Consider the following 23,869-nt stretch of genomic DNA (forward strand, 5'->3'; position numbering starts at 1 on the left):
TAACTTGCACATCTTACTTTAGTAAAATATATTTTCCTGATATCTTCTTGAAAACCCTTACAATGGCTCCATCTATATGTCTTGTTAGCTCACCTGGACTTTAATCCGGTGAGCTTATGCGATCGAGCAGTGTCCGTCGGTGAGTGAGTGAGTCAGTGACTCAGTCAGTCCGTAAACACGTCAATCATTATCGCTTGAACCAAACACACGATTTCGATGAAACTTGCTCACAAGCTTCATAATGAATGCCCAACAAAGGTATATTGACCCCGTCAAAATCTATGCTCATTAAGGGGGTCTACGGGAGGCTTTTTTGACACCCCCCACCCCCTACCCCCAAATAGGTATTTGCTCTCTTCTCCGAAACTACACACACAATTTCGATGAAACTTGACCACATCCTTCATCACCCATCATGTACCAATGTGTATCAATCATATCAAAATCTGCGCTCATTAAAGGGGTCTACGGGAGGGAGGAGGGGGGGGTTGACCCCCAAAATAGGTATTTACTCCCTTCCCCAGAACTACACAAATGATTTCAATGAAACTTGACCATAGACTTCATCACCTGTGATGTACTAAAGTTTGTTCATGGCATTTTTTAAAAATCAGGGTTTAAGGGGGTCTAAGGGGGATTTTATTGACTGTTGCTCCTCGTCCAGGTGAGCTTCTGGATGCACGGACTTTTTTTATTTGAATTGTTGGTTTAATCTGTGGGTACACCATGTATAATTAATTTATATCTCCTTCTTCTTCCTCATCCCGTTGCAGGCAGTCCTGGCATCCCAAGTTATGCGAAGGATGGAATTCCTGGTCCGAATGGTCCTCCCGGTTATACGGGGGCAGCTGGACCTCCAGGACAGCCAGGATTGCCTGGTGGACGGGGATTGTGTGAAGCCCGTGATTGTGGGGTACCACCCCTCGGCCTCCGTGATGCCATGGGTGTGAGCAACAGAGGAGGAAAGGAGGGACGATAGAGCAGCTGAGCTAGATGGCAAAGGCATGGTTGAAAGTCATGCTGGCTGATTAACTGGTGCAATGTGCTACAGACAGACTCGTTGATGCTCACTGGTGGTGGTCAATGGATCACAAGGTGCAACAGACATGTAAACACGCCTCCCTCTGCTAGTTGTATAATACTACTGTCTTTTACATGACAAGATGACTAATAATGCATTTGCAATGTCGTCATCAATCCCAACAAATTTTCCTGAACAAAAAACGTGAAACAACCGTGCTTCCTTATCGGCATATAAATTATACATGACGCTGGTCTCCTGCTCTCCCAAACCTTACAACTTTGGGTATGCTGAACATACATTATATACATTTGATTCAAAAGTTGATACAAAATAAATGCTTCTGTGTCTTCCCCTCCAATGAAAAGCCACCTACCAAGGTGACAATGCTAGTCATGAAATACAAGAAAAGTTATTTACGATAATGAGAGTTTGAGAACTTCCAAAAAGGTATCACATGACATAAACAAAACAAATGCCTTGGATTATTTCTTCCAGCAAGTCATTTATGATCACAAGTAATATATTTGGGATAATTGAAACTGGACTAGTATTTCTGCTGATTTGCTTTGGTGGTTTATCATCATGGCGATAAATTCATTGAAATATCAAAAGACTGTGCAGAATGACCACGTGTTAATAAAATCTGTATTGGAACAAGTGAATAAAATGACATAATTGTTGGTGTGATTATTTTTTTTAATTCTTTTTATAACATCTATATTCATGTCAAATTATTTTGTATAACATGTCTGCTTGTATATAGCAGCAGAATTTATGTTTATTTCCACCACTCACTGGTGTGGGTTTAATCCCCATGGCTATTCACTTTTCCCAACATGAGACATCACACCCCTCAACATAGAAATTCCCTATCGCAAGTTGTAGATCTGTAGCTGTGTGATGCAGAAGACGATGCATTTGTGGAGCAGATGACATTTGTCATTCAAAGATCGTACAGTAACTGCTATAATCAGTCTATGTTATATTTGATCTTGTTAGACATGGATAGAGGCCGTGAGCCAATGATACTACTTCTTCTTTTTCGTATCGCTACACTTTAAGGCGCTGTCACACCTTATGATTTAGCCAGCAATGGCAACGTAGAAAAATGTATGTAAAACGTTGGCGTACGCTGAAATTTTGATGTTTTTTTTTAAGTTTTGGTCGTATTCATAACGTCTTGGTCGTATGCATAACATTTAGTAACGGGCACAGAACGTTTCGTTGTCTTATAGATAACTTATACAAACGAATGCTTAGCCTGTTGTTGGCGTTCACAACCTATGCCCAACGATAGTTTAACTTAGGCATAGTGTGCTGCACGTATCGCCGACGAACTCGTGGCGTAGCCTGTTAAAAACCTGCCGCACGCCGATTTAAATCATAACCTGCCTGAGAATTGGAAGTGTCAACATCGCAGTCACACCTTGACGATTTAGCCAGCGTATGCCGACCTATGATAAATGTGTCTAAAACGCTGGCACACGTCGAATACGGTAGGGGTAAGTTGTGTATACGTTAAGAGCACGCTGAAAAACGATGAAGTATGCTGTCATATTTCGTGGTACGTTTAGTACGTCGTGAAATTTTAAGCATGCTGAAAATTTTACGACGTACTCGCCGTATGGCTCACACGTTCCGCTACGCTGGGAATAAGTTGTAGGCACGATATGCGATCGTTGACACACGTCGACACAAGTTCCTTGTAAGTTACTCATAAGTCGAAACACGTCGATGTAATGTTTAACATACCCGAAACTTATTTTCTCCGTCAAGGCACATTTTCTTTTTTTCTCCTTGGCTCCGTGAAGGCACGTGACGAAATATCTGGTTGTTGTTGTTTTTTTTTTTTTTTTTTTTTTAGTCTATCACAAATTTTAAAATGTATTCGGACATTTGCTTTTAAGTTTCAACGTCAACGTGACAATATCCTCAAACAGAAAATATTCACAGAGGAGGAACTAAGAATAAGACATGAGCAAACTGAAGAGGCAATCGGACGTGACGTAACGGCACGTGACGAAATATCGGAAGTTATTGTTGTTGTTTTTTTAACGCTGCCAATACGCCATTATATGGGAGCTGTAAATTAGAAACACGTTCAGTAAATTCTGTGGTCGTCCGGAAGACGTCAATCAAATACGTCTACATACGTCAATATGCTTTGGAGGTAAGTTACACAGAGGTTAGAAATAAGTTTTGGGTACGCTAAGCATTACCTCGACATGTTTCGACTTATGAGTAACTTCCAAGTAACGTGCCTCTACGTGTGTCAACGATCGCATAACGTGCCTCGACGTGTGTTCAACAATTGTGTAACGTGCCTACAACACGTTACTCATAGGTTATAAATAAGTTTCGGGTACGCTAATCATTACCTCGACGTGTTTCGACTTATGAGTAACTTACAAGTAACGTGTGTTGATGTGTGTCAACTATCGCATAACGTGCTTACAACTTATGGCCAGCGTAGCGGAACGTGTGAGCCATACGCTGGCATACGTCGTAAAATTTCAAGCATGGAAAATTTGAGGACAACCGCAAAGTACAACGATGAAAGCCAGCGTACTACGACGTATGGCAGTGTTTTTCAGCGTGCTCTTAACGTATACAAACTTACCCATAACGTATTCGATGTGTGCCGGCGTTTTAGCCCAATTTTGCATACGTCAGGCATACGTTGGCTAAATCGTCAAGGTGTGACAGGGCCTTTACCCAGCCACTGCAATATACAGGCTTTGGCACAGGAGTTGAGAACCTTCAGGTCATCTGGTCCACAAGGCTCTGTTAAGAGAGGGCAATCTCAGAGATGCTCCATTGTTTGAGGAACCTCACCAGAGTCACAACTGATAGGACCATTTTGATTATATTGTTACTGGCGGGGGGGTCGGCCGCCAACCGACCGCTCTGAACGGAGCCGCAAGTCGAGTCAGCACGACCGATCGCCCGGAATATAGATCGCCGCCCGGATAACTCTGAGCGACGGGTCCTTGTACAAGAACCAAAATACGCCAATCGGCAGATCACGTGGGGTAGGGTCGATTGCCAATCTTCAATGTACCTAAATACCCACGTGATCCAACTACCGGGGTATTCCACCCTCGACGGATCTCGTACGGAACAAACCGCCGAAGCGAGCTTGTCCGTGCGCGATTCCGAGCGGCGTAATCGCCAAGAACCGTCGGTCCAAATGTCCCCCTATTACGGCAAACCAACGGCTTTCCAACTCCCAACACACAAAATGTTCAGTCAATGAGGGAATGGACGCAACGAGCGGGTTTACATTCACACAAGGACATTTATTATAATGAAACACGTATGCAATTAAATAAGGCAAAACACGTATGCAATTATACAAGCAACAAAAGCACGACAAAAGAACTACAACCGTCTACTTATTATGTACAGTCATTTCAACTTAACAGCAGTTCCTACTTATTAGACGGGCCCACGGACACACGTACGCGCGCAAACACACACACACACACACACACACACACACACACACACACACACACACACACACACGAAACGGTGGCTGAGGCCTTTAATCACGAGCTCCAGCTCGGAGGACAGGTGAGCTGAAACTCAGAGCTCGACTCGAACCTTTCCACCTCGTGTGGTCTTCAACTTGTCCAGACCCGGGCTCCAGCGAGAGCGAGCTGGATCCAATCGCCGCGATCCTTCCCGAACTCCCACGAATCCTTCCGCGCTTCTCAACACATTCCGGTGAGACGAGGCGCCGATCCTTCCTGTCGATCGTCGCTTCCCCGAGGATCCAACTCCAAGAAGAGGCCGATGCGTCGCACCAAGCCAGGAAACAAAATGGAGAACAAAAAGCTCCACGAACCAAGAAGAAGAGGAAGAAGCCTCCACTCGCAGCTCGAGCCGAACAACTGGCTCAAGTTCCTTCCAAAACAAAGCAGCAGTCGAAGCTCACTGAGCCAGCCAAAGCTCACTGAGCCAGCCGAAACAAAAAGCTTCCGAAGGCCGCAAGCCAAGCAGGACCCGATGGCCTGCTGAACGACTGCTCTGTCCGAAGCAAAAAGCTTACTCCTCCCACGGGACTCAGCACACGAACTCTGCACACAGGACTCAGAACGGGACTCTTCACGAACTCTGCCATGGGACTCTGCCCACGAACTCAGCCCTACCACGGGACTCCTTTTGAACAAAGAAAAGATGTTCTCTTTATCCTTTGCACCCCTCCCCCGCACCCGGCGTGACTCATGCCCTCGTGATCCACCCCCCGCTCAACCACGGGTGGGAGGGAGTTGTTGACGTCACGGAATGGCAGGGTTCTTCTTCCTCTTTGCAGAAGAGGGGGAGGGACGTCTCCATTGTTTCGTTCCCTAACTATTAAATCGATCCGCAGCGCATCTGATCGATCTCTGAACATTTAAACAATGGAAGGTGAGCTATCTCGGGAACATGCACTTTTCGACATAGCTGACTAAGGGAACCTGTATGTTGTGTGCAATTGAATTCCAAATTTGTAACAATATCCCCACTTCTGCATAAGGGCTCTGCAGCATCTGACTCAAGTCCCGAGGCGATTGAGACACAGCCAGGGTTGGCCACGTCTCACTGGCTCCTTTTGGCAGGGACTCCTCAAGGTCAAGTGGCAGCTTATGGGGTCTTGATTGCAGGTGCGTTGCTCAAGCATCTATCCAGCAGCTGTGGGAGTTACCATCCAGCAGCTGAATAGCATGAAGGAAACTATTTTTTTTTGGTGGTATCTTTATCAGGCTTCAGAAACGCCACTATTATTGCAACTGACACTAATAAAACAACTACTATTACCTACTTTATTTAGCAGCAACAATGACTCCCACCTCCTTGCAGGGTAACATTAGTCTGGCCAGTCTTTCACAACCAGGCTGGCCAGACCTGACATTGTCTGGAACACTGACAGGTTCCTCCTGTGAAGCCCATTTGTATGTACCAATTCCCCTAAACGCTGCCAATACGCCATTATACGGTAGCTGTAAGTTAGAAACACGTTCAGTAAGTTCTGTGGTCGTCCGGAAGACGTCAATCAAATACATCTACATACGTCAATATGCGTTGGAGATACGTCACACATAGGTTCAAAGCACGTTACTCATAGGTTAGAAATAAGTTTCGGGTACGCTAAACATTACCTCGACGTGTTTCGACTAATGAGTAACTTACAAGTGACGTGTGTCAACGATCGCGTAACGTGCCTACAACTTATGGCCAGCGTATGCGGAACGTGTGAGTCATACGCTGGCATACGTTGAAATATTTTGAGCATGTTAAAATTTGTCAACGATCTCGGCGTACTACGACGTATGCCAGCGTACTCTTAACGTATACAAAACTTACCCATGACGTATTCGACGTGTGCCAGCGTTTTAGACAAATTTTTGATACGTCAGCATACGCTGGCTAAATCGTCAAGGTATGACAGCCCCTTAAGTACAGAGAACTGATGAAAGTGGTGCCCTGCTGACGTCAGTCTAATGGAGCAACTTAAGCAGGGGCTGCAAATTTTCATCATGTGTGTAGACAATGGTCAACAACATGTCTCGTGGGCCACACTCAGAAGCCTGATGGGCCGCAGGTTGCTCACCACTGATCGAGGTCATACAAGGTCTGCTTATTCCTCTTCTTCCTTCAACCATACCCAGCATGGTTGACTTCTCTAGACTTTCGTTTTCTGCACACATATGTGTCCAAAGTGTGACAGTTTCTGTTTTAGCATCAGCATTTCTTATGTACAGACATGGTGGTCTAATATTTTCAACCACTGATTGGGTTGTTCTGCTTACAATCCATGAAATTTTTAACATACGTCTCCAAAACAACATTGCAAAATTGTCAATCTTCTTCCTTTCTTTCTTCTTCACTGTCCATGACTCAAGCCCATACATTGTAACTGGAAACACCACAGCATTCAGCAGCCTCCTCTTGGTGTAGATCTAGTCTTCATATTTCATCACACAAACATCTGTGGAGTCTTCACAATTCCAGGTCTTTGTCAATCCTGACTTTACTGTTCTCCCCAATGCAAACCATCTATTAATTTCTCCTCCACATTCTCCACTCACTGAAAGTTTAGAATCCAGGTCTAGGTCTCCGCAATGTCAAACTGTCAGGCGAACATGACATTGTGGACCAGAATAAGGCCAAAACTTTCCCTGCTCAAATGCACAGCTCATCAAGAAGGGGTACCTGCCAGAGCAAGTATTCAATGCTGACAAGACTGGCCTGTTTTGGAAAAAGATGACAATGCGAACTTTTATCTCGAAGCGCGAGTGGACAGCATCAGGGTTCTCGACCGCAAAGGACCAGGTTTCTCTTCTCCTCTGTGCAAATGAAAAAGGGGACTGTATGATGAAGCTTATGATGCTGTACTGTTCCTTGAACATGCATGCTCTCAAGGGTAAGACCAAACACATGCTGCCCATGTTTTGGAGGGCCAACAGGAAGACGTGGGTAACAGCAGCAATTTTAGTGGACTGGTTTCATAACTGTTTCATCCTTCAGGTGGAGAGGTACCTGGAGGAAAAACAAACAAACCTTGCATTCAAGGTGCTCCTGCTCATTGATAACACTCCTGATCACCCCAGGGACCTAAAAGTAGCTCACCCCAAGGTCGAGGTGATTTTCCTACCTCCCAACACCACCTCCCTGATCCAGCCGCTCGACTTTCAAAACCTATTATACATGCTGCACCTTTCGCCACATTTTGGGTATGATGGACCGACCTGACCCAGAGCTCACCGTCGGGAATTGTTGGAAAGAGTTCCACATATCCCACTGCATCGGTGCCATCAAAGTCAATGGATGATGTGAGAGCTTCCACCATCAACACCTGCTGGCAAAACCTATGGCCACAGTCAGTGAATAACTTTACAGGCTTTCCCGGTAACATGGAGGAGAGACATGAAATTGCCGGATTGGCACAGCAGGTGGGAGAGGAAGACTTTGACAACATGGAGCTTGGTACTTGCAAAATCGAAGATTTTTGAAGTATATTGATCAGTTGATTTTGTTATTCTGTCTGTCTGTCTGTCTGTCTGTCTGTCTGTCGCATGCAGGTCACAATTTTCAACTGATCTTCACAAAACTTCACCACATGGGAGAGTTTGGCCTAAGGAAGAAGCCTCTTATTTTTGAGGTCAAAAGGTCAACATAGGACAAAGGTCAACAACTTAGGTGAGATTTCTAAAATCCTCAATTTTCATCCGATTGACTTGAAATTTGAAGAGGATTTCTATTTCAAGTCACTGAATTCAACCAGCGAAATATTTTTGAGGTCAACGTAGACCAAAAGGTCAACATCTCACTATCGAGTGCAGCCTATGGCTGCCAGTTGCACCATTGGTTGGGACGCGGCTATGCCGCTGATGCAGTGTCCCCCTTACCAGTACGCTGGTACTCATTTTGCCGACCTCGGAAGGATGACAGGCTGAGTCAACCTCCTGGTGTATATTCAATCAACGGCAAATGAGGCTTGAACTCAGGACCCTAGGATCCCAAGCCGCCACCCTAACCACGAAGCCAACACCAGGCTTAATGTCAACAACGAAGGTGGTATTTCTAAAATCCTTAACTTTTCAACCCATTGACTTGAAATTTGAAGAGGATTTGCAAATCAGGTGACTGAATTCAACCACCAATTATTAATGATGTCAACATAAGCCAAAAGGTCAACATAGGCCCAAGGACAACAACTAAGATGGTATTTCTAAAATCCTCAATTTTCATCCGATTGACTAGAAATTTGAAGAGGATTTCTATTTCAGGTCACTGAATTCAACCACCAATTATTTTGGAGGTCCACATGGGCCAAAAGGTCAACATAGGCCAAAATTCTAAAATTGTCACTTTTCATCTGATTCACTTGAAATTTGAAGAGGAGTTGCATGTTTGGTCATTTAATTCAACCAGCAATCATTTTTGAGGTCAAACTTGTTTTATGGATTTTGCAAGTATCGTGCTCTGCACAATGTCGTCTTCTTGTTTATGTTATCTGTTTCCTAGACTACAGCAAAGCCTTTGATTGTGTATCACACAGCTGTAACATATCAAGGAAAAATGGCGGAGGCAGAAGTCATTTGATTAAGGCAAGTCACTGACATCATAAGCAATCATTTACATGTATGGCATTAACAAATTGAACATCCATGACTCCATTTTCTCAGTACTGAAAGCAACATGTTATTCAAGGTAGAACTATGATGTTTAACAGCTGTACATTGTCAATCTATCAATTGTAGTGAATCTTAATATGATTAAATTATCTCAGGGATGACTCAATACTAACGGTTCTCAGCGATGAAGACTACATACTACTCTTGTGGAGGCACCATGCCGTAACATCATAACGCTGTCTGTGATTATAATGGGCATACCTAAAATGTGACTGAAAACAGTTATGTGCTTAACAAACATTGCAACTCTCACACCGGTCTTGTATAAAAGACAGAACAATTATATAAGCTATGAAAGGGGATGGTTGACCAGAGTCAATGAGATGTACTTGTAAAGTTCTGTCCTTTGATCGAATGAATAGTCACCAAAAGATTGGCCAATTATTAGCAGACAGCATACAATAATGCATGACATATTAAAATTTAAGAAATTAATGTTCAATAATTCAAATAAACCTGAAATTTAACATACATTGGTCCATACATTCAGTGCAGACTGATGTCAGAGGGATCAAGAGTTCACTTCAAGTCCAGCCTCCGTATGGGTCACACCATCCGACCTCTATGGGTAATGTAACTAAGGGATATCAGCTGAAGTGTGATTTCAGTGTTTCATTTGTGGTTTGGCCATGTAGATCTTTGAGTTTGGCCACCTGTATGAATTTTGAATAGTGGTCCACAGTTGGAAAATACTTCTTTGTTTCGAACTCAAAGGTATATTTTCTGAACACCATTAAAAGTAAGTCTAGAGTTGGGGTTGGTTTAAGTTCTTGAGCTGGCAGTTTATTCTGGAAGTCAGCAGAAAACATAACCTGCGTCCACCTTCGGTGGCAGAGTTAATAATCTCCCAATATACAAATCTTTACTAAACGAAAGGAATGAAAATTTTACTCAAAAATGAAAAACAATCACGATGAAATGCTAAGTAAATGTTATTTGGAACCATAATTGTGTAACTATAGGAAGGAATGCAATCAAGATTAATTTTCAACTGTATGCAAAGCAATATTACAATTATTGGGATACCAAAAAGGGACTGCAAAACAGTCCATACAACTATCATTCCTACTATAAAGAAGTCCACAACGACTGTCGTGAAACATAAAGCCAAAGCCTTCTGAGGAAAGAAATCAAATACTCCAATCGATGATGACACTCCACATTCCATGCCACATGTTGGGTATTAGTAGATCATGACAGTGTTGCAACATACGTGCCAAGTAATGGGACAACCCCTTATGTGGTCGATGTGGTGTAAATAAAGTCACATCTACATATGTATTACTTGATTATACATGAGTGGTTGGGTGGTTAAAGGAAGCAGCCACATCAGCCCACATATTTGATGTTTGCTTCAACATACGTATCTCATTATCACAGAAACTCCTCTTGTTATTATTTGACTAACATTCCCAATGCATCAATAATGCTCCGAGAGCCGGACTGTCGCCCAGGGGTTCAATGTAAGATGTTCCGGGATGTGGAGATGCTCAATAATGCTGGGGCATGGCATGGCATTTGAGAGATGAAGCAACAGGGAAACGTAAGTTGGCAAGTCACCAAGCGAGTGGACAATGGGTTCCCAAGTTGGGTGAGTTGAGTTGGAGCTTCGGTGGGGATATTTCCGAGGAGGAGAGATCAGGGTCAGAGAGTGACAGTCGTTGAATCAGCCGCAAGTAGTCGCAGTGGGTTTGGTGTCTTCCTGCGTCTATTGTTTCTCCCATTTGTACTCCTGAGTTTAAAGTGGAACTCAGGCCTCAGCCTAACAATCATTAACGGCACAAAAGCCACTCATGCACAGACTCCAAACAAGCTTGCTGGTGGCCATTATATCCCTGCCAGAGTCTCTGTTTCTTTATTCCCTTTCCCATGTCCCAGCATGTTTAGCTCGCCTGTTTGAAGAACAGAGAGCTATAGCGATACCCCCGGCATGAGCGTCAGCGTCAACGTCAGCGTGAGCGTGAAAATGTTAAAGTTTTTGATGCAAGTTATTTTTTCCTTTCGAATGTTTTTACCTACCACACTATTTTTTGTACGCCCGATTATATATATATATATATATATATATATATATATATATATATATATATATATATATACATATATATATATATATATACATATATACACATATATATATATATATATATATATATATATATATATATATATATATATATATATATATATATATATATATATATATATATACATATATACATATATATATATATATACATATATATATATATACATATATATATATATATACATATATATATACATATATATATATATATACATATATATATATATATACATATATATATATATATATATATATATATATATATACATATATATATATATATATATATATATATATATATATATATATATATATATATATATATATATATATATATATATATATATACATATACATATATACATATATATCGGGGCGTATTATGTGATACCGGTCGTCCGTCCGTTCCTGTCCGCACTCTAACTCCCAAAGTTTTCAACTTTCACGTTTCATATTTGGTGCGTAGGTACAGACTATTTTGACGGTGTGTCACGACATACGTTTGTCATCTAAAGAGGTTGCCATGGCAACCGTCCGTTCCTGTCCGCACTCTAACTCCCAAAGTTTTCAACTTTCACGTTTCATATTTGGTACGTAGGTACAGACTATTTTGACGGTGTGTCACGACATACATTTGTCATCTAAAGTGGTTGCCATGGCAACCAGGATGCTGTTTTCCATCCGTTCCTGTCCGCACTATAACTCCCAAAGTTTTCAACTTTCACATTTCATATTTGGTACATAGGTACAGACTGTGGAGACGGTGTTGTGACATACGTTCGTCATCTAAAGTGGTTGCCATGGCAACCAGGATGCTGTTTTCCATCCGTTCCTGTCCGCACTCAAACTCCAAAAGTTTTCAACTTTCACGTTTCATATCTGGTACATAGGTACGGACTGTGGAGACGGTGTGTTGCGACATACGTTCGTCATCTAAAGTGGTTGCCATGGCAACCAGGATGCTGTTTTCCATGTAGTAGCACAATTCTGTATATACCTTCTTGTTCGGGCGTATGTTGTGCTCACTTGCGCTCTTGTTACTGATTCCAATATACAAATACATATATTGCTTTAAAATTATTTGGATCAGACTTCACTGCAATGCTTTATAAAAAATATTAATTATTAGACGAGTCTTTTAAAAACGATAAATGTATAAACAGGCGAGCATTGGGTGGCTTTGACACCAACTCTGGTTATTTGCTGTTTTGTGATTATACCTTTCCCAACAAAATCCCTTCATCGTAAAAAAAATATCTGTGGCAATATCTATGGATATTTCGTTTTAACCAATAAACACAGCTTTTTGAATTCTTCCTCTGCTGAGGCTCTGGAAGACACAAAATCGTTGTGCCTCTGTGTAATTTTTCTTGCCACTCTTATTTTCATTAAAATGTTAATTATCCATGTGGAGTTGCCATCTCTTGGTAATTTTGTGCAAAGATACCGGAAGGTAGCAACAACTTGGGTTTGAGTAAGTCTGAGGTGCATGCCCACCATTCAACTCAGCCTATCATTCTTTGGCAATTATGGGGGCCACATCCCAAACTGCAAACGGTCACCTGTATGGTCCATACAAGTAACAATGCAAAATTAGGCAGACAATGTAATCCTCTTCCAAAACGCCTTCCTCAGAAGCTCCTGCTCACGGCGGATTCCTGCCAGCACCACACGGTTCTCTTGAGCACGTCTTGCTAAGTATGGAAGCACTGATTCAATAGTTCCAAATGGCACAGACTTGTATACGAGGTATCCCTTGCTTCCTTGGAAGGAGAAAACAACAGAATGAAGATTTTGTAGTTAATGTTTACCTTACCTGTTCCAGTATTTTATTAAAAATCAGCATTTTAGGGTATTGAGAATCTCAAGTAAAAAGAGGACTTCCCCTGTAATTAGATTCCAGTTTTGACTAATAAGGAAGCCTTTAAGAGATGTCCACCATGTATAGCTGCCCACCATGTAACCTGCAACTTCAAGTTACATTTTTACAATAAGATTGAGGCTCATGGAGGAGCGAGGCAAGAGAGGGGAAAAAAGGCAACAAAGTAGATTGTAAAGGCAATGAACAATTGACAGTGGGGCAACAGGTAGATGTAACAAGCAAGGGAATGAATGAACAGGAAAAGAGGAGAGAAAGAAAGAGGAGAGAAGCTGAAGAAACAGTTGCAAGTACGATGATCTCATCATCAGGTGGCCTTACTGGATGTGCACGACCCCAAGAAAGCCAGCCACTCCAACTGCAATCCCCCAGGGTAAAAAGTGAAAGCTATTCTTAGGTGGGGGGGAGGGGGAGAGACCATTTGCGACGAGCTAATGGGGCCATAGTCTGAATACTAGGGAAGTGGGAGGAGGTTTGTAGTGTAGGAGTCTTCCTCGTCAGGCATTCCCCATCCACTGGTAGCCCCACAACAAACAAGTCTCCTTTGCCAGGACCTGCAAGTAAGATGGTTCGGCTATGTGGGGTTATTGGGAGTAGAGAATAATGTGAATCGGGATGGGAATTATTTGAGATGGTGATGTCCTGCCAACTTCAAGCACTTGAAGAAATAATTGAATTGAATGGCCTCAGAAAGGAAGTTTCACAAATGGAAGAAAAGAAGAACAAAAGAGAGTGGAGGCGCACGGTAAGCATTGAATCGATCGCAATTCCATCTATTTTGTACTCCTATTTCTACAGGTGTCAATACTCAAGGAAGAGTGGAAATCCTAGATAATTTACAGCACATATAATATATATATATATATATATATATATATATATATATATATATATATATATATATATATAATTCTCTCTACTCACACATCTCTTCAGCTCCCATACCTTCTATTTTCCTCCTTCTTCTTTCCCATTACCTTTATCAATTAATCAAATGTTTTTTGTTTTTTTTTTCATTTCAAACCATCCTACACTCAGGGCCCCTCACCCACCTTCACACCATACAAGTCACATGTGGATGGTAATTTTATAGAGCTTGCACAATACCTTTTTGTTCAGTATTCCATAAAAATGGGGAGCTTAAATCCCTTCCCTACAACCTCAAAACGTACCGAGGGTTAGTGAAACGTGGTCACACATGCCAAAAAGCTGCCCAAAGGAAATGCAGCCACTTGCTGGAGGGATGGAAAGATCGTACATTCTGGGGATGGGTATTTAGAAATGAGCAAACAATTACAAAGGAAAACGATAGAAGACATGGGAGTTATGGTAACCATTGTTGCTGAATTAAATAAAGAGCAATTTTATATTTACACGAGATACGTCCAGGTGTTTGAGACGTGTGGTTTGCTTTGATTGAAAATGTGAATTAATTGTTCCAAGTGGGCAGGGTACACACAAAGATAGAATCACGTTCTAGGATCTCTCTTTGAATGGTTTTCATAAAAAAGCATAATGAACGCAAGAAACGTGAAATTGTAAGCTCTGGAACCTATGTTTAAGGAAGCTATTGAATGTAAGCTATGTCTGAGGACTGTCATTTGAGCATGACTTTTGGGCCTTTAATCAGGGCATGTATCATTTAATCAGATTACTTCTAGGAAAAGCAAGCAATTCTAGGGAAAAAAGCACTGATGTGACTGAATTGAGCTGAAGTCTCAAGGGTGCGTTGGTTTTTATATTTATTTATATATTTGTGTTAATTACATGTACAATGTGAATTGAATTAAAAGCATGTTTTTCATTTCATGTATGAAGTGTTTATAGCATTGACTTTTTGATAATTTAGCCAATCAAGACAATATAGGATAATTTAATATTGAACACACATCACCGAAAAGTTACAACATACACTAATGCATATGTGTCCCGGAAGGTCCTGACAAAAACGCCAATGGCTCATGGACATCAAATGCTGGCTGTTGGCTGCTCATGACTGGTTAATGGCTATATTACAGGATGACAGCCTGATAAAGATGATTTTATTCAAATGATCAGCACACGAAAAATTGGCCACAAATGTAAGTACCTGCATAATACAGGTGTTGCTGTTTTACCATCTCTGGGATTCACAATCATGTCTCATTCGCAACATAGTAATCTCGTAAGAAAATAAAAAAATTGTTGACTTTGATATTAATGTTTCTTACATATAATGTCATATGCCCTTTAACAGGAATTTTTTTAGACTTATATTTTTCGTAAACTTTCCCTAAAACAACCTGCTTTCAAAACACGCAATCTACCTCGCCATTGTGGTCTTACCTTTGCACAGCATGCCGCACACTGTCCTCATTGTGAGTGGCAATGATCATATGGTAGCTGTCACTATGACGACTTGTAAGCTCCAGCAATTGATCCAATGCAGAGTGGTAACTGTGAAGTAGAGATTTGGGGACCATAAAGGAAAAGGGAAAGACTTGTGCAGAGATGAAATTCAGATCACTATTATTACTTTTCCTATTGCTAGATGAAGACAGCTTTGTATATCATCATGTGTGTGTGTTGTGGGAAGGAAAATGGCATAATCTATTGACTCAAGCTCTCCAGCTTATATCGACGTTAAACTGGGTGTCCCATCTACCAGCATTAGTTGGTGGATATTAAAGATTCCAGGGTTCTTCATGAAGAGGAGGAGAGCTATTGACAGCACCATGTTTAAATTCCAAATTCCTACCCTGACTGTGCTCAGACGACAAAGGCATAACCCATGCCAAGAAACTGCTTCGTCAGCACAACCATTCTGTAAAGTGTATGGTACTGCTCACATCATCGTCATTATCATCTGCAGTTTATAGAAGACTGACACTGCTCGTTGCTGCCTCCGAGAAGGCAATTTGGAGCTTTGAACATATGTGATGTACCATCTTCGATGAGTTTGTGGGGGGCGGGGCTGGGGGAGTAGGTTACTTTTGGGAGCAGCATCATGGTGGTGTGACGATGTGAAATAACAGCCGAAAAGAAATGTGACGAGAACGTTATAAAGGCATGACAGACTAAATAACTATTTCCAACATATTAAAGTTTTTTTTGTGTTTTCCCTTGATAAAGAACACTGTATTGTTGATGGAAAAAAAATGTATGTCCTTCAAATGAATGATGCAACCAAATGAATGAGCCAGACATTAAGATTTCTCTTTCAAAAGACAACAAAATTTCACCTTTTGTTCGTATCCTCAAAGGATGGTTGGATTGGATCTGCATAGCCTCCAACTTGTGCTAACTGGCGTTCTTTGTCCATGTACGCCCCTCGTACAAGCTTTACGCCAAAACCACAACCCATTTCCTTTGACAGCTGAATGTCTTGCATGATAGACTTCTCAGCACTCTGTTCAAAATATGGTTTCATAAGTTTTACGTTTTTTGTATACATAGTCAAGGCTAAAACATTAGTTGGTGGATATTAAAGATCCCATGCTAGAACACAGAATGGATCAGGACGTAAGATAACAAAAGGACAGCAGAGAGGGTGGGGTGCAGACATGTACAACAGGGCTGAAGGATAAAACACATGGAGACTTGGACAAATAAGAGAAGAGGGGAGGTGTGGAAAGTTCCACATGTACGGTGTGGAAAAGATGGATACCGAAGCAAATAATCAAAAAAAAAAGGATATCTGGAAGGAGATGGGCTTGGGGTGAAAGGGGGTGGGGGGGGCACTAACGAGGGTATTAAAAAAATCATGGTTTTGGAGGGGTGATGATCTAAGATGGTGGTGAACAGCTATCTTGAAGACCTTGAAGGCAGAATGAGATTGAAGAGAATGTGGAAGTTGGTTCCACAGATCAGGTCAGGTCAGGTATGGGAGCATGTGCCAGAGCAGCGCATTGCTGCGTCTACTTTCTGCCGGTACTCCAGGGGCCTCCGTCTGGCCATCCACCAGGCAGATGCCTGGTCCATCCCCATCTCCTTGAGATGCTGATCAACATACTGCAACCAGCAGCATGTGGTCGGCCCATTGGCCTACTCCACTCACGAGGCTCCCTCGTTGAGAGAATCTGGTGAGCAGGATCAGCGTCCGGAAAACGAGTTCCACAGGTGGGCGACGGGGGGGGGGGGGGGGAAGGAGTCAATGAGTGGATGTGAGCAGGGATTCTGGATTTTGGGAGTTTCAACAGAAGGGCGTTGATGGTGGACTGCATGCGCAATGCAGAAATCTGGTGGATTATGGGGTGGGGGTAGGTGGCTTCAAAGCACGGAAACAAAAGAGGGTGAAAGACCAGAAACGAGGCAGAAGACAGGGAGAACTGTCTGCAGTGGAAAAGTGAATGGCCCACAAACTCAGATTCAGAGTGGGAGATTCCAATGTTATTGAAGGCCTTGGTTTCCACAGCGTATAGGCATGAAACATGTGAGGCCAGGTGAAGGCTTTGTAGGTGGATTGGAGTTCAGGTGTGCCAAGGAAGTCTGCGACTGGCTTTGGAGGTCAACTTTGATATGTCGTTTGCCCAAAAAGATAATGGCTGATTGTGAGACCCAAGAGTTTGTGTGACAGAACTTCCTCAAGAAGATTGTTAAGAAAGGAGATGGGAGGTTTGCCAGACCGTCCTTTTAGAAAGAGAGAGAAAGAGTGAGTGTGACAATTTTTCAGACTGAAAGGCATATTCCAAGTGTTTGACAATCTTATGGTTTTGCCAAGGTCTGAAGAGAGGGAAGAGGTTGCAGCCTGCCTGTCTGAAGGAAGTGGGATGCCATGGTAGAGGGTAGAGTCAACAAATTGATAAAGGGGATTTTCCAGAGTCAGAGAGATCATTGATGAAGATGAGGAGTAGGACTGGGCCAAAAACACTGCTTTGAGGCACTTCAGCCTTGACAGGGAGACGAGATGAAAGGATTCCATTTAGAGCCTTCTGTAAAATTACAGAAATTAAGCTCGTGGAGGAGATAAATGACAGAGAGCAGCAGGTTCACAGGATGAGAGAGGATCAATGGAGAAACATGGAGACAAAGAAATCACACATTATTTAATTCACCATTATTAAAAAACTCAATATATTTTGTTTTCCTGATAATTTACCTTGAGGTAACACTGATAGGTATTCCACACGAAGGGCTCAGGGCAGTTGTACTTGCTCATAAGGGCGAGGGTGATGAGTGAGAGAGCAGGGTTTAAGTACGTGTATTCTGCATCAACCAGAACTCTCACCCCATGATGCTTTGCATACTGTCGTGAGAAGAAGGAAACAAAGGTTGAGTTGGGTACACAAACCAAATGATGAGGAAATGTGAGGGAATACACTTTAATCTAGAACAGTACTCGATAGAGTGCATGCCTCTGCTAGGCTGAACAGTTTACATTTTGTATCCCACTGATAGACCGGATATGCATCCAGACCTTAACCAAAATGTAATCGCCTTGTTCTTGTCACCTACCCAACTCATCCACCAAGTTTTAGCCGAATCCATCAATAGTTTTTTTAAACATCGTGCCATATATAGTTTTTGGTCCTCCAATTGTGAAAAATCACTTAAAATTATAGTATCCGGATCCGGATTTTCACTTAAATCGAATAAATTCGTCCTTTTCACACACCCAAGCTGTCCACCAAGTTTAGGCTGAATCCGTTGATAGCTTTTTGAGATATCGTGTAATACTGTATATAGTTTTTAGCCCTATCCCTCAATGGTGACGAATCACTTTAAAAATACTCACAAGCAGATTCGGATATATACTAAAATATAATAAATTCGTCCTTGTCACTAAACCTGTCCACCAAGTTTTGTCCGAATCCGTCCATAGCATTTAGAGATATCCTGCTCACAGGCATACAGACAAATAGACATGAGTGAAAACATAACCCCCATCCACTTTCGTGGCAGAGGTAATGAGATGACGTTGATATGCACTAATTGATTTGATAAAAACACACTCACCTGAGCAATGATATCCAGACGTGTCAGAGAAGCAGCCAGATGCTCATTTTCAGATTTGTTGAGACACACAAAGTTACAAGACTGCAGAGAATAACAAACCAACATGAGACAATGGTTAGTTCATTTGGTTTTGTAATATTGTGTTATGAAGGTAAACGAATGCTTTCGAGCTAAGGGCTAAGAAGGTAATAAACTTTATGGGAGGAAGTTAAGAGATAAAGAGACTAAGAAACTTTTTTTTTTCAACAGTGACAAAGGCACATGTAAGAGCAATTGTACATATATTAGATGTAGGACAAGGACATTATTAGATCTTTTATCTGTGTTTACCTGAATTACATGGGCAATAGGAAACAATGGTCAACACAGTTATGGGATTTGAAGTTAGAGTCTTTGCATCATGAGCTTCATGCTCTTATGAGAACACCAAAAATGCCAACTCAATATAAGGGAAGTGCTGTTGGGAGAATGAGAAAGTTGGAAGGTGATAAGAGTAATGAGTGGGTAGAGAAGAGGAATGTGTTGGAAATACAGGAAGTGGAAGGTGGTCTACTTGATCCTGTCCTTCAAAAGATTACAATGGTTGACTTTCAATGGTGTGGGTGTTTAGAGGTTAACTGGGATTTAACTTAGAATAGTTATTTCAATGTGCATGTTCAGCATAAGTGTATGTAAAATTAATGTATTTGAAGAGGCAGTGTCGAGGGGTGTTTAGAAGCTCTTGTCCGCCTTCCCGCAGTATTTGTGTCTAACTGCATTTCGCCCCCTCACCCCGTCCCTTCTGTGTATTCTGTAACATTCCCAAATTATATATATATATATATATATATATATATATATATATATATATATATATATATATGTATATATATATGTATATATATATTTATATATATATATATATATGTATATGTATATATATATATATTTATATATATATATATATATATATATATATATATATATATATATCTATATATATATATATATATATATATATATATATATATATATATATATATATATATATATATATATATATATATATATATATATTGTTGCGGATTCCCGCCCGCCGGCGTGCGGACGGCCACGTAACTCGAATCGCGGCATGTCGCCCACCGGACGGACAATCCAGTCGTGACCCTCTCAGACTAACGCCGGGAACCAGTCACGGGTGGACCTTTCGGTCTCACCACGATCGTGCCAATCGGCCCCCGCGTGGGATAGGGTTGCTCGCCAAATTCGACCTACCTAAGTACCCACACGGAGGGTAGACCGGGCGATCGCACCTCGCCGCAGGTCGACTTCGGACACGGGCCACTTTAAGCGACCCGTTCCGTACTATCGGGATAACCGAGCGGTGTTATTCGTCGGCCTCGACGGTTCGATTAATTATTTATCGGGCGTTTTAGCCCACGACCAACCCTTTACGTGAAGCAAGATGGAGATTCAATGAAAGAAAAGACGAAGCGAAGCGGGAAAACAGTTGAACATAACTCACATTTATTTCGCGATGAACGGGAAGCACACATATACAATTACACCAAAAGCACATGTAAAAGGAGAAGAAACACAATATTACACAAAAAGCAAATATAAAAGAGAAAACACAATGCAGAGCTATCCGACTACCGAGCACACGGCAACACTTATACAATTTTACTTCACAGACGGCGCCGACAACACATATTCCCAAAGCAAAAGAAAAGAACCACCCTCCGGATGAGGCGGGCCTGGGGCCGAGACCTACCGTCTGATGATGAGACGCAGAGCGGCGGTGGCGCCCCAACTCCGCGGGCCTCGCGGACAGTGTCTGGTAGGGGGTGGGAAAGGGGCCCCCTTGTCGCACTATCTCAGCGCGGGGGGAAACAGGAGGGGGTTGTTGATGCTCGGGGGGGGGGAGGAGGATATCACCCTGTCTCGGGTCCCGCGACGAGAGTCTCCTCCTCGACCTCGGTCGCGTTGCTGGCCTCTCCCTCTGCAGCTCCCGGCACCGACGCGAGCACCCCCTCGTCCGCCTTCGCCACCGCCACCTCTCCACAGCTCCGTCTAATCGCCCTCTCCGTCGCCTCTCTTGGCTCGTCCCAACTCTTCACTCTTGACTTCTCCCCGCCGAACTCAACTGCGAACTTGAACTCCCAACTCCACCGACAACTCGTTCCAACGCACCACTCTCAACTTTTCCCCTCCCAACTCACAACTCTTACTCTCCGAACTCAACTGTTTGGCGAGCGCGGCCGTTTATATCCCCCGTGGCCTCGCTCCCCCACCTTTGACCCTTTACCTCCGACCCTTCACCTCCAACTGGCTCCCCATTGGACCGAGGAAAAGTGGGCGTGAATGCTTTTTGATCCATGAATTTGCATATCGCGACCTCACTCCAACGCCCTGGAGGCGGGGCCAAATCGCCCCACGCTCTCCGATAGGACGGAACAGAAGTGGGCGTGAGTCGTTTTTGATCCGTTTTTCTTCGGAAAGTCTGTGATGTCTCTGAACACGCTGCTCGGTGCGCGCCCCGCACGAGTCCAGCATCGGCGCCCACAAGTGGCGTGGGAATGACGGTGATGCGATGGTGGCGAGTTGTGACGGTAAAGGTCGTGGTTGTTGTTGTGAAGCGGCGTTGTGGTTGGTGGTTGTTGTTGTGAAGCGGTGTTGTGGTTGGTGGTTGTTGTTGTGAAGCGGCGTTGTGGTTGGTGGTGGTAGTAATGGCGGCTGGTCCAAAATAAAGATAGTAAAAGAAAAACGGCTATCCTGAAGAGTCGCAGCCCGACTGAAAGACATTTATTCCCTCGAAACAACGGGTTTGGGCCTAACTACACATATACTTACAGAGATATCTCACCTAAGGGACCTGAATGGTGGTTTGTGAATTTCGTCAACCACAACAATATATATATATATATATATATATATATATATATATATATATGTATATATATATATATATATGTATATATATATATATATATATATATATATATATATATTGTTTCGTCAACCACAACAATATATATATATATATATATATATATATATATATATATATATATATATATATATATATATATATATATATATATATATATATTGTTGTGGTTGAGGAAATTCGCAAACCACCATTCAGGTCCCGTAGGTGAGATATCTCTGTAAGTACATGTGTAGTTAGCCCAAACCCGTTGTTTAGAGGGAATAAATGTGATTCATTCGGGCTGCAACCCTTCAAGATAGCCGATTTTCTGTTCTATTTTTATTTTGAACCAACCACGTCTCAACCACCATCACACAACAACCACCAACCGCAATGCCGCTTCACAACAACAACAACGCCAACAGCCACGGCCTTTACCTTCACAACCCGCTCTCGCAACCATCGCATCACCGCCATTCCAAGCATCGCCATGACCATAAACCACCACAATAAACCCTCCACCACCTTCACCTCTCCTCCTTCTGCCGCCATTCCCGCACCGCTTGTGGGCACCGATCCTGGACTCGTACAGGGCGCGCGCCGAGCAGCGGGTGCAAAAAGCGGCCTTTCCGAGAAGTTGGATCAAGAATGATACACACCCACTTCTGATCCGTCCAATCATTAAGCGCGGGGCGATTTGGCCCCGCCTCCAGGCGCGTCGGAGTAGAATCGATATCTGCAGATTCGCGGATCAGGAATGATTCACGCCCACTTTTCCTCCGTCCAATGGGCGAGCGTGGCTCCGCCCCCGAGCCCATCCTGATCCGGGAATCTGCATATGGTTTCTCCTGTCGCACTATAAAGCGCCGAGCGTGGGGCGAATTCAGTCTGTTGAAGAGTTGAGAGTTTCTGTTTCGGGCTCGGGCGAGTTGTAGCGGCGGCGAAGTGTGGCAGCAGCAGTCAAGACGGGTCTGGAGGAGAGTCGGTCTGTCAGGGTTCGGAGTCTGTCGGGGAGCTGCAGAGAGGAGAAGCCGGGAACGCGGTCGAGGGCGCAGTGGAGTCGCTCATCGCGGGACCCAAGCAAGCCAGCTATCCTCTTTCCCCAGAGCATCAACAACCCCCCCCTGTTTCCCCCCCCCCCCGCGCTGAGATAGTGCGAAAAGGGGGCCCCGTTCCCACCCCATTCCAAGCAGTGCCAACGAAACCCGCGGAGGAGTGCGGAGTCGGGGCACCGCCGCGGCATTTGCGGCTCATCACCAGACGGGTAGGCCCAACGCGGTCTCGGCCCCAGGCCCGTCTGCCCTCTTGTAGTTGAGGGTGGCCCCTTTTTCTTTTGCTTTTGAGTATATATGTTGTCGGCGCCGTCTGTAAAGTAAAACTGTGTAAGTGTTGCCGTGTGCTCGCGTAGTCGGTAGTAGATCTGCATTGTGTTTCTTTTGTAGCAATTGCTTTTGGTGCATAATTGTTGTGTTTCTTTTACATTTGCTTTTGGTGCATAATTGTTGTAATTGTATAGGTGTGCTTTCCATTTGCCGCGGAATAAATGTGAATTATGTGGAACTGTTTTTCCCGTTTCGCTTCATCTTTTCTTTAATTGAATCTCCATCTTACTTCACGTAAAGGGTTGGTCGTGGGCTAAATACGCCCAATAATTAATCGGAACCGTCGAGGTTGACGATAACACTGCTCGGTTATCCCGATAGTACGGAACGGGTCGCTTAAAGTGGCCCGTGTCCGAAGTCGACCTGCGGCGAGGTGCGATCGCCCGGTCTACCCTCCGTGTGGGTACTTAGGTAGGTCGAATTTGGCGAGCAACCCTATCCCACGCGGGGGGCCGATTGGCACGATC

The 23,869-nt window shown here is 43.1% G+C and overlaps 3 protein-coding genes across 7 annotated transcripts in view; 2 read left to right on the forward strand and 1 right to left on the reverse strand.

Moving 5' to 3' along the window:
* The window catches only part of LOC147026068 (uncharacterized), a 155,475-nt gene extending 153,789 nt beyond the window's left edge, over positions 1-1,686 (forward strand). The window contains exon 29 of the mRNA XM_085881096.1: positions 774-1,686. Within this exon, the coding sequence (XP_085737222.1) occupies positions 774-979 (206 nt within the window). The 3' untranslated portion in view covers positions 980-1,686. The remainder of the gene's footprint in view (positions 1-773) is intronic.
* Positions 1-23,869, forward strand: part of LOC147026071 (uncharacterized) — a 182,631-nt gene that overhangs the window by 27,610 nt on the left and 131,152 nt on the right. The window lies entirely within an intron of this gene.
* PRODH2 (proline dehydrogenase 2) overlaps positions 11,639-23,869 on the reverse strand; it is a 91,819-nt gene continuing 79,588 nt past the window's right edge. For 4 of the 5 annotated variants that reach the window (XM_085881104.1, XM_085881101.1, XM_085881099.1 and 1 more), the window contains exons 5-10: positions 19,110-19,190; positions 18,253-18,399; positions 16,397-16,563; positions 15,501-15,611; positions 14,348-14,436; positions 11,639-13,059 (exon numbers count right to left, since the gene is read on the reverse strand). In XM_085881104.1, coding sequence (XP_085737230.1) covers positions 12,890-13,059; positions 14,348-14,436; positions 15,501-15,611; positions 16,397-16,563; positions 18,253-18,399; positions 19,110-19,190 — 765 coding nt within the window. In that variant the 3' untranslated portion in view covers positions 11,639-12,889. The remainder of the gene's footprint in view (positions 13,060-14,347; positions 14,437-15,500; positions 15,612-16,396; positions 16,564-18,252; positions 18,400-19,109; positions 19,191-23,869) is intronic. The other variant, XM_085881100.1, reaches the window with a different exon arrangement.

The sequence above is a fragment of the Eptatretus burgeri genome, chromosome 5 (assembly GCF_056783735.1).
Source record: "Eptatretus burgeri isolate ZD-2024b chromosome 5, Ebu_testis_v1, whole genome shotgun sequence".
Taxonomy (NCBI): domain Eukaryota; kingdom Metazoa; phylum Chordata; class Myxini; order Myxiniformes; family Myxinidae; genus Eptatretus; species Eptatretus burgeri.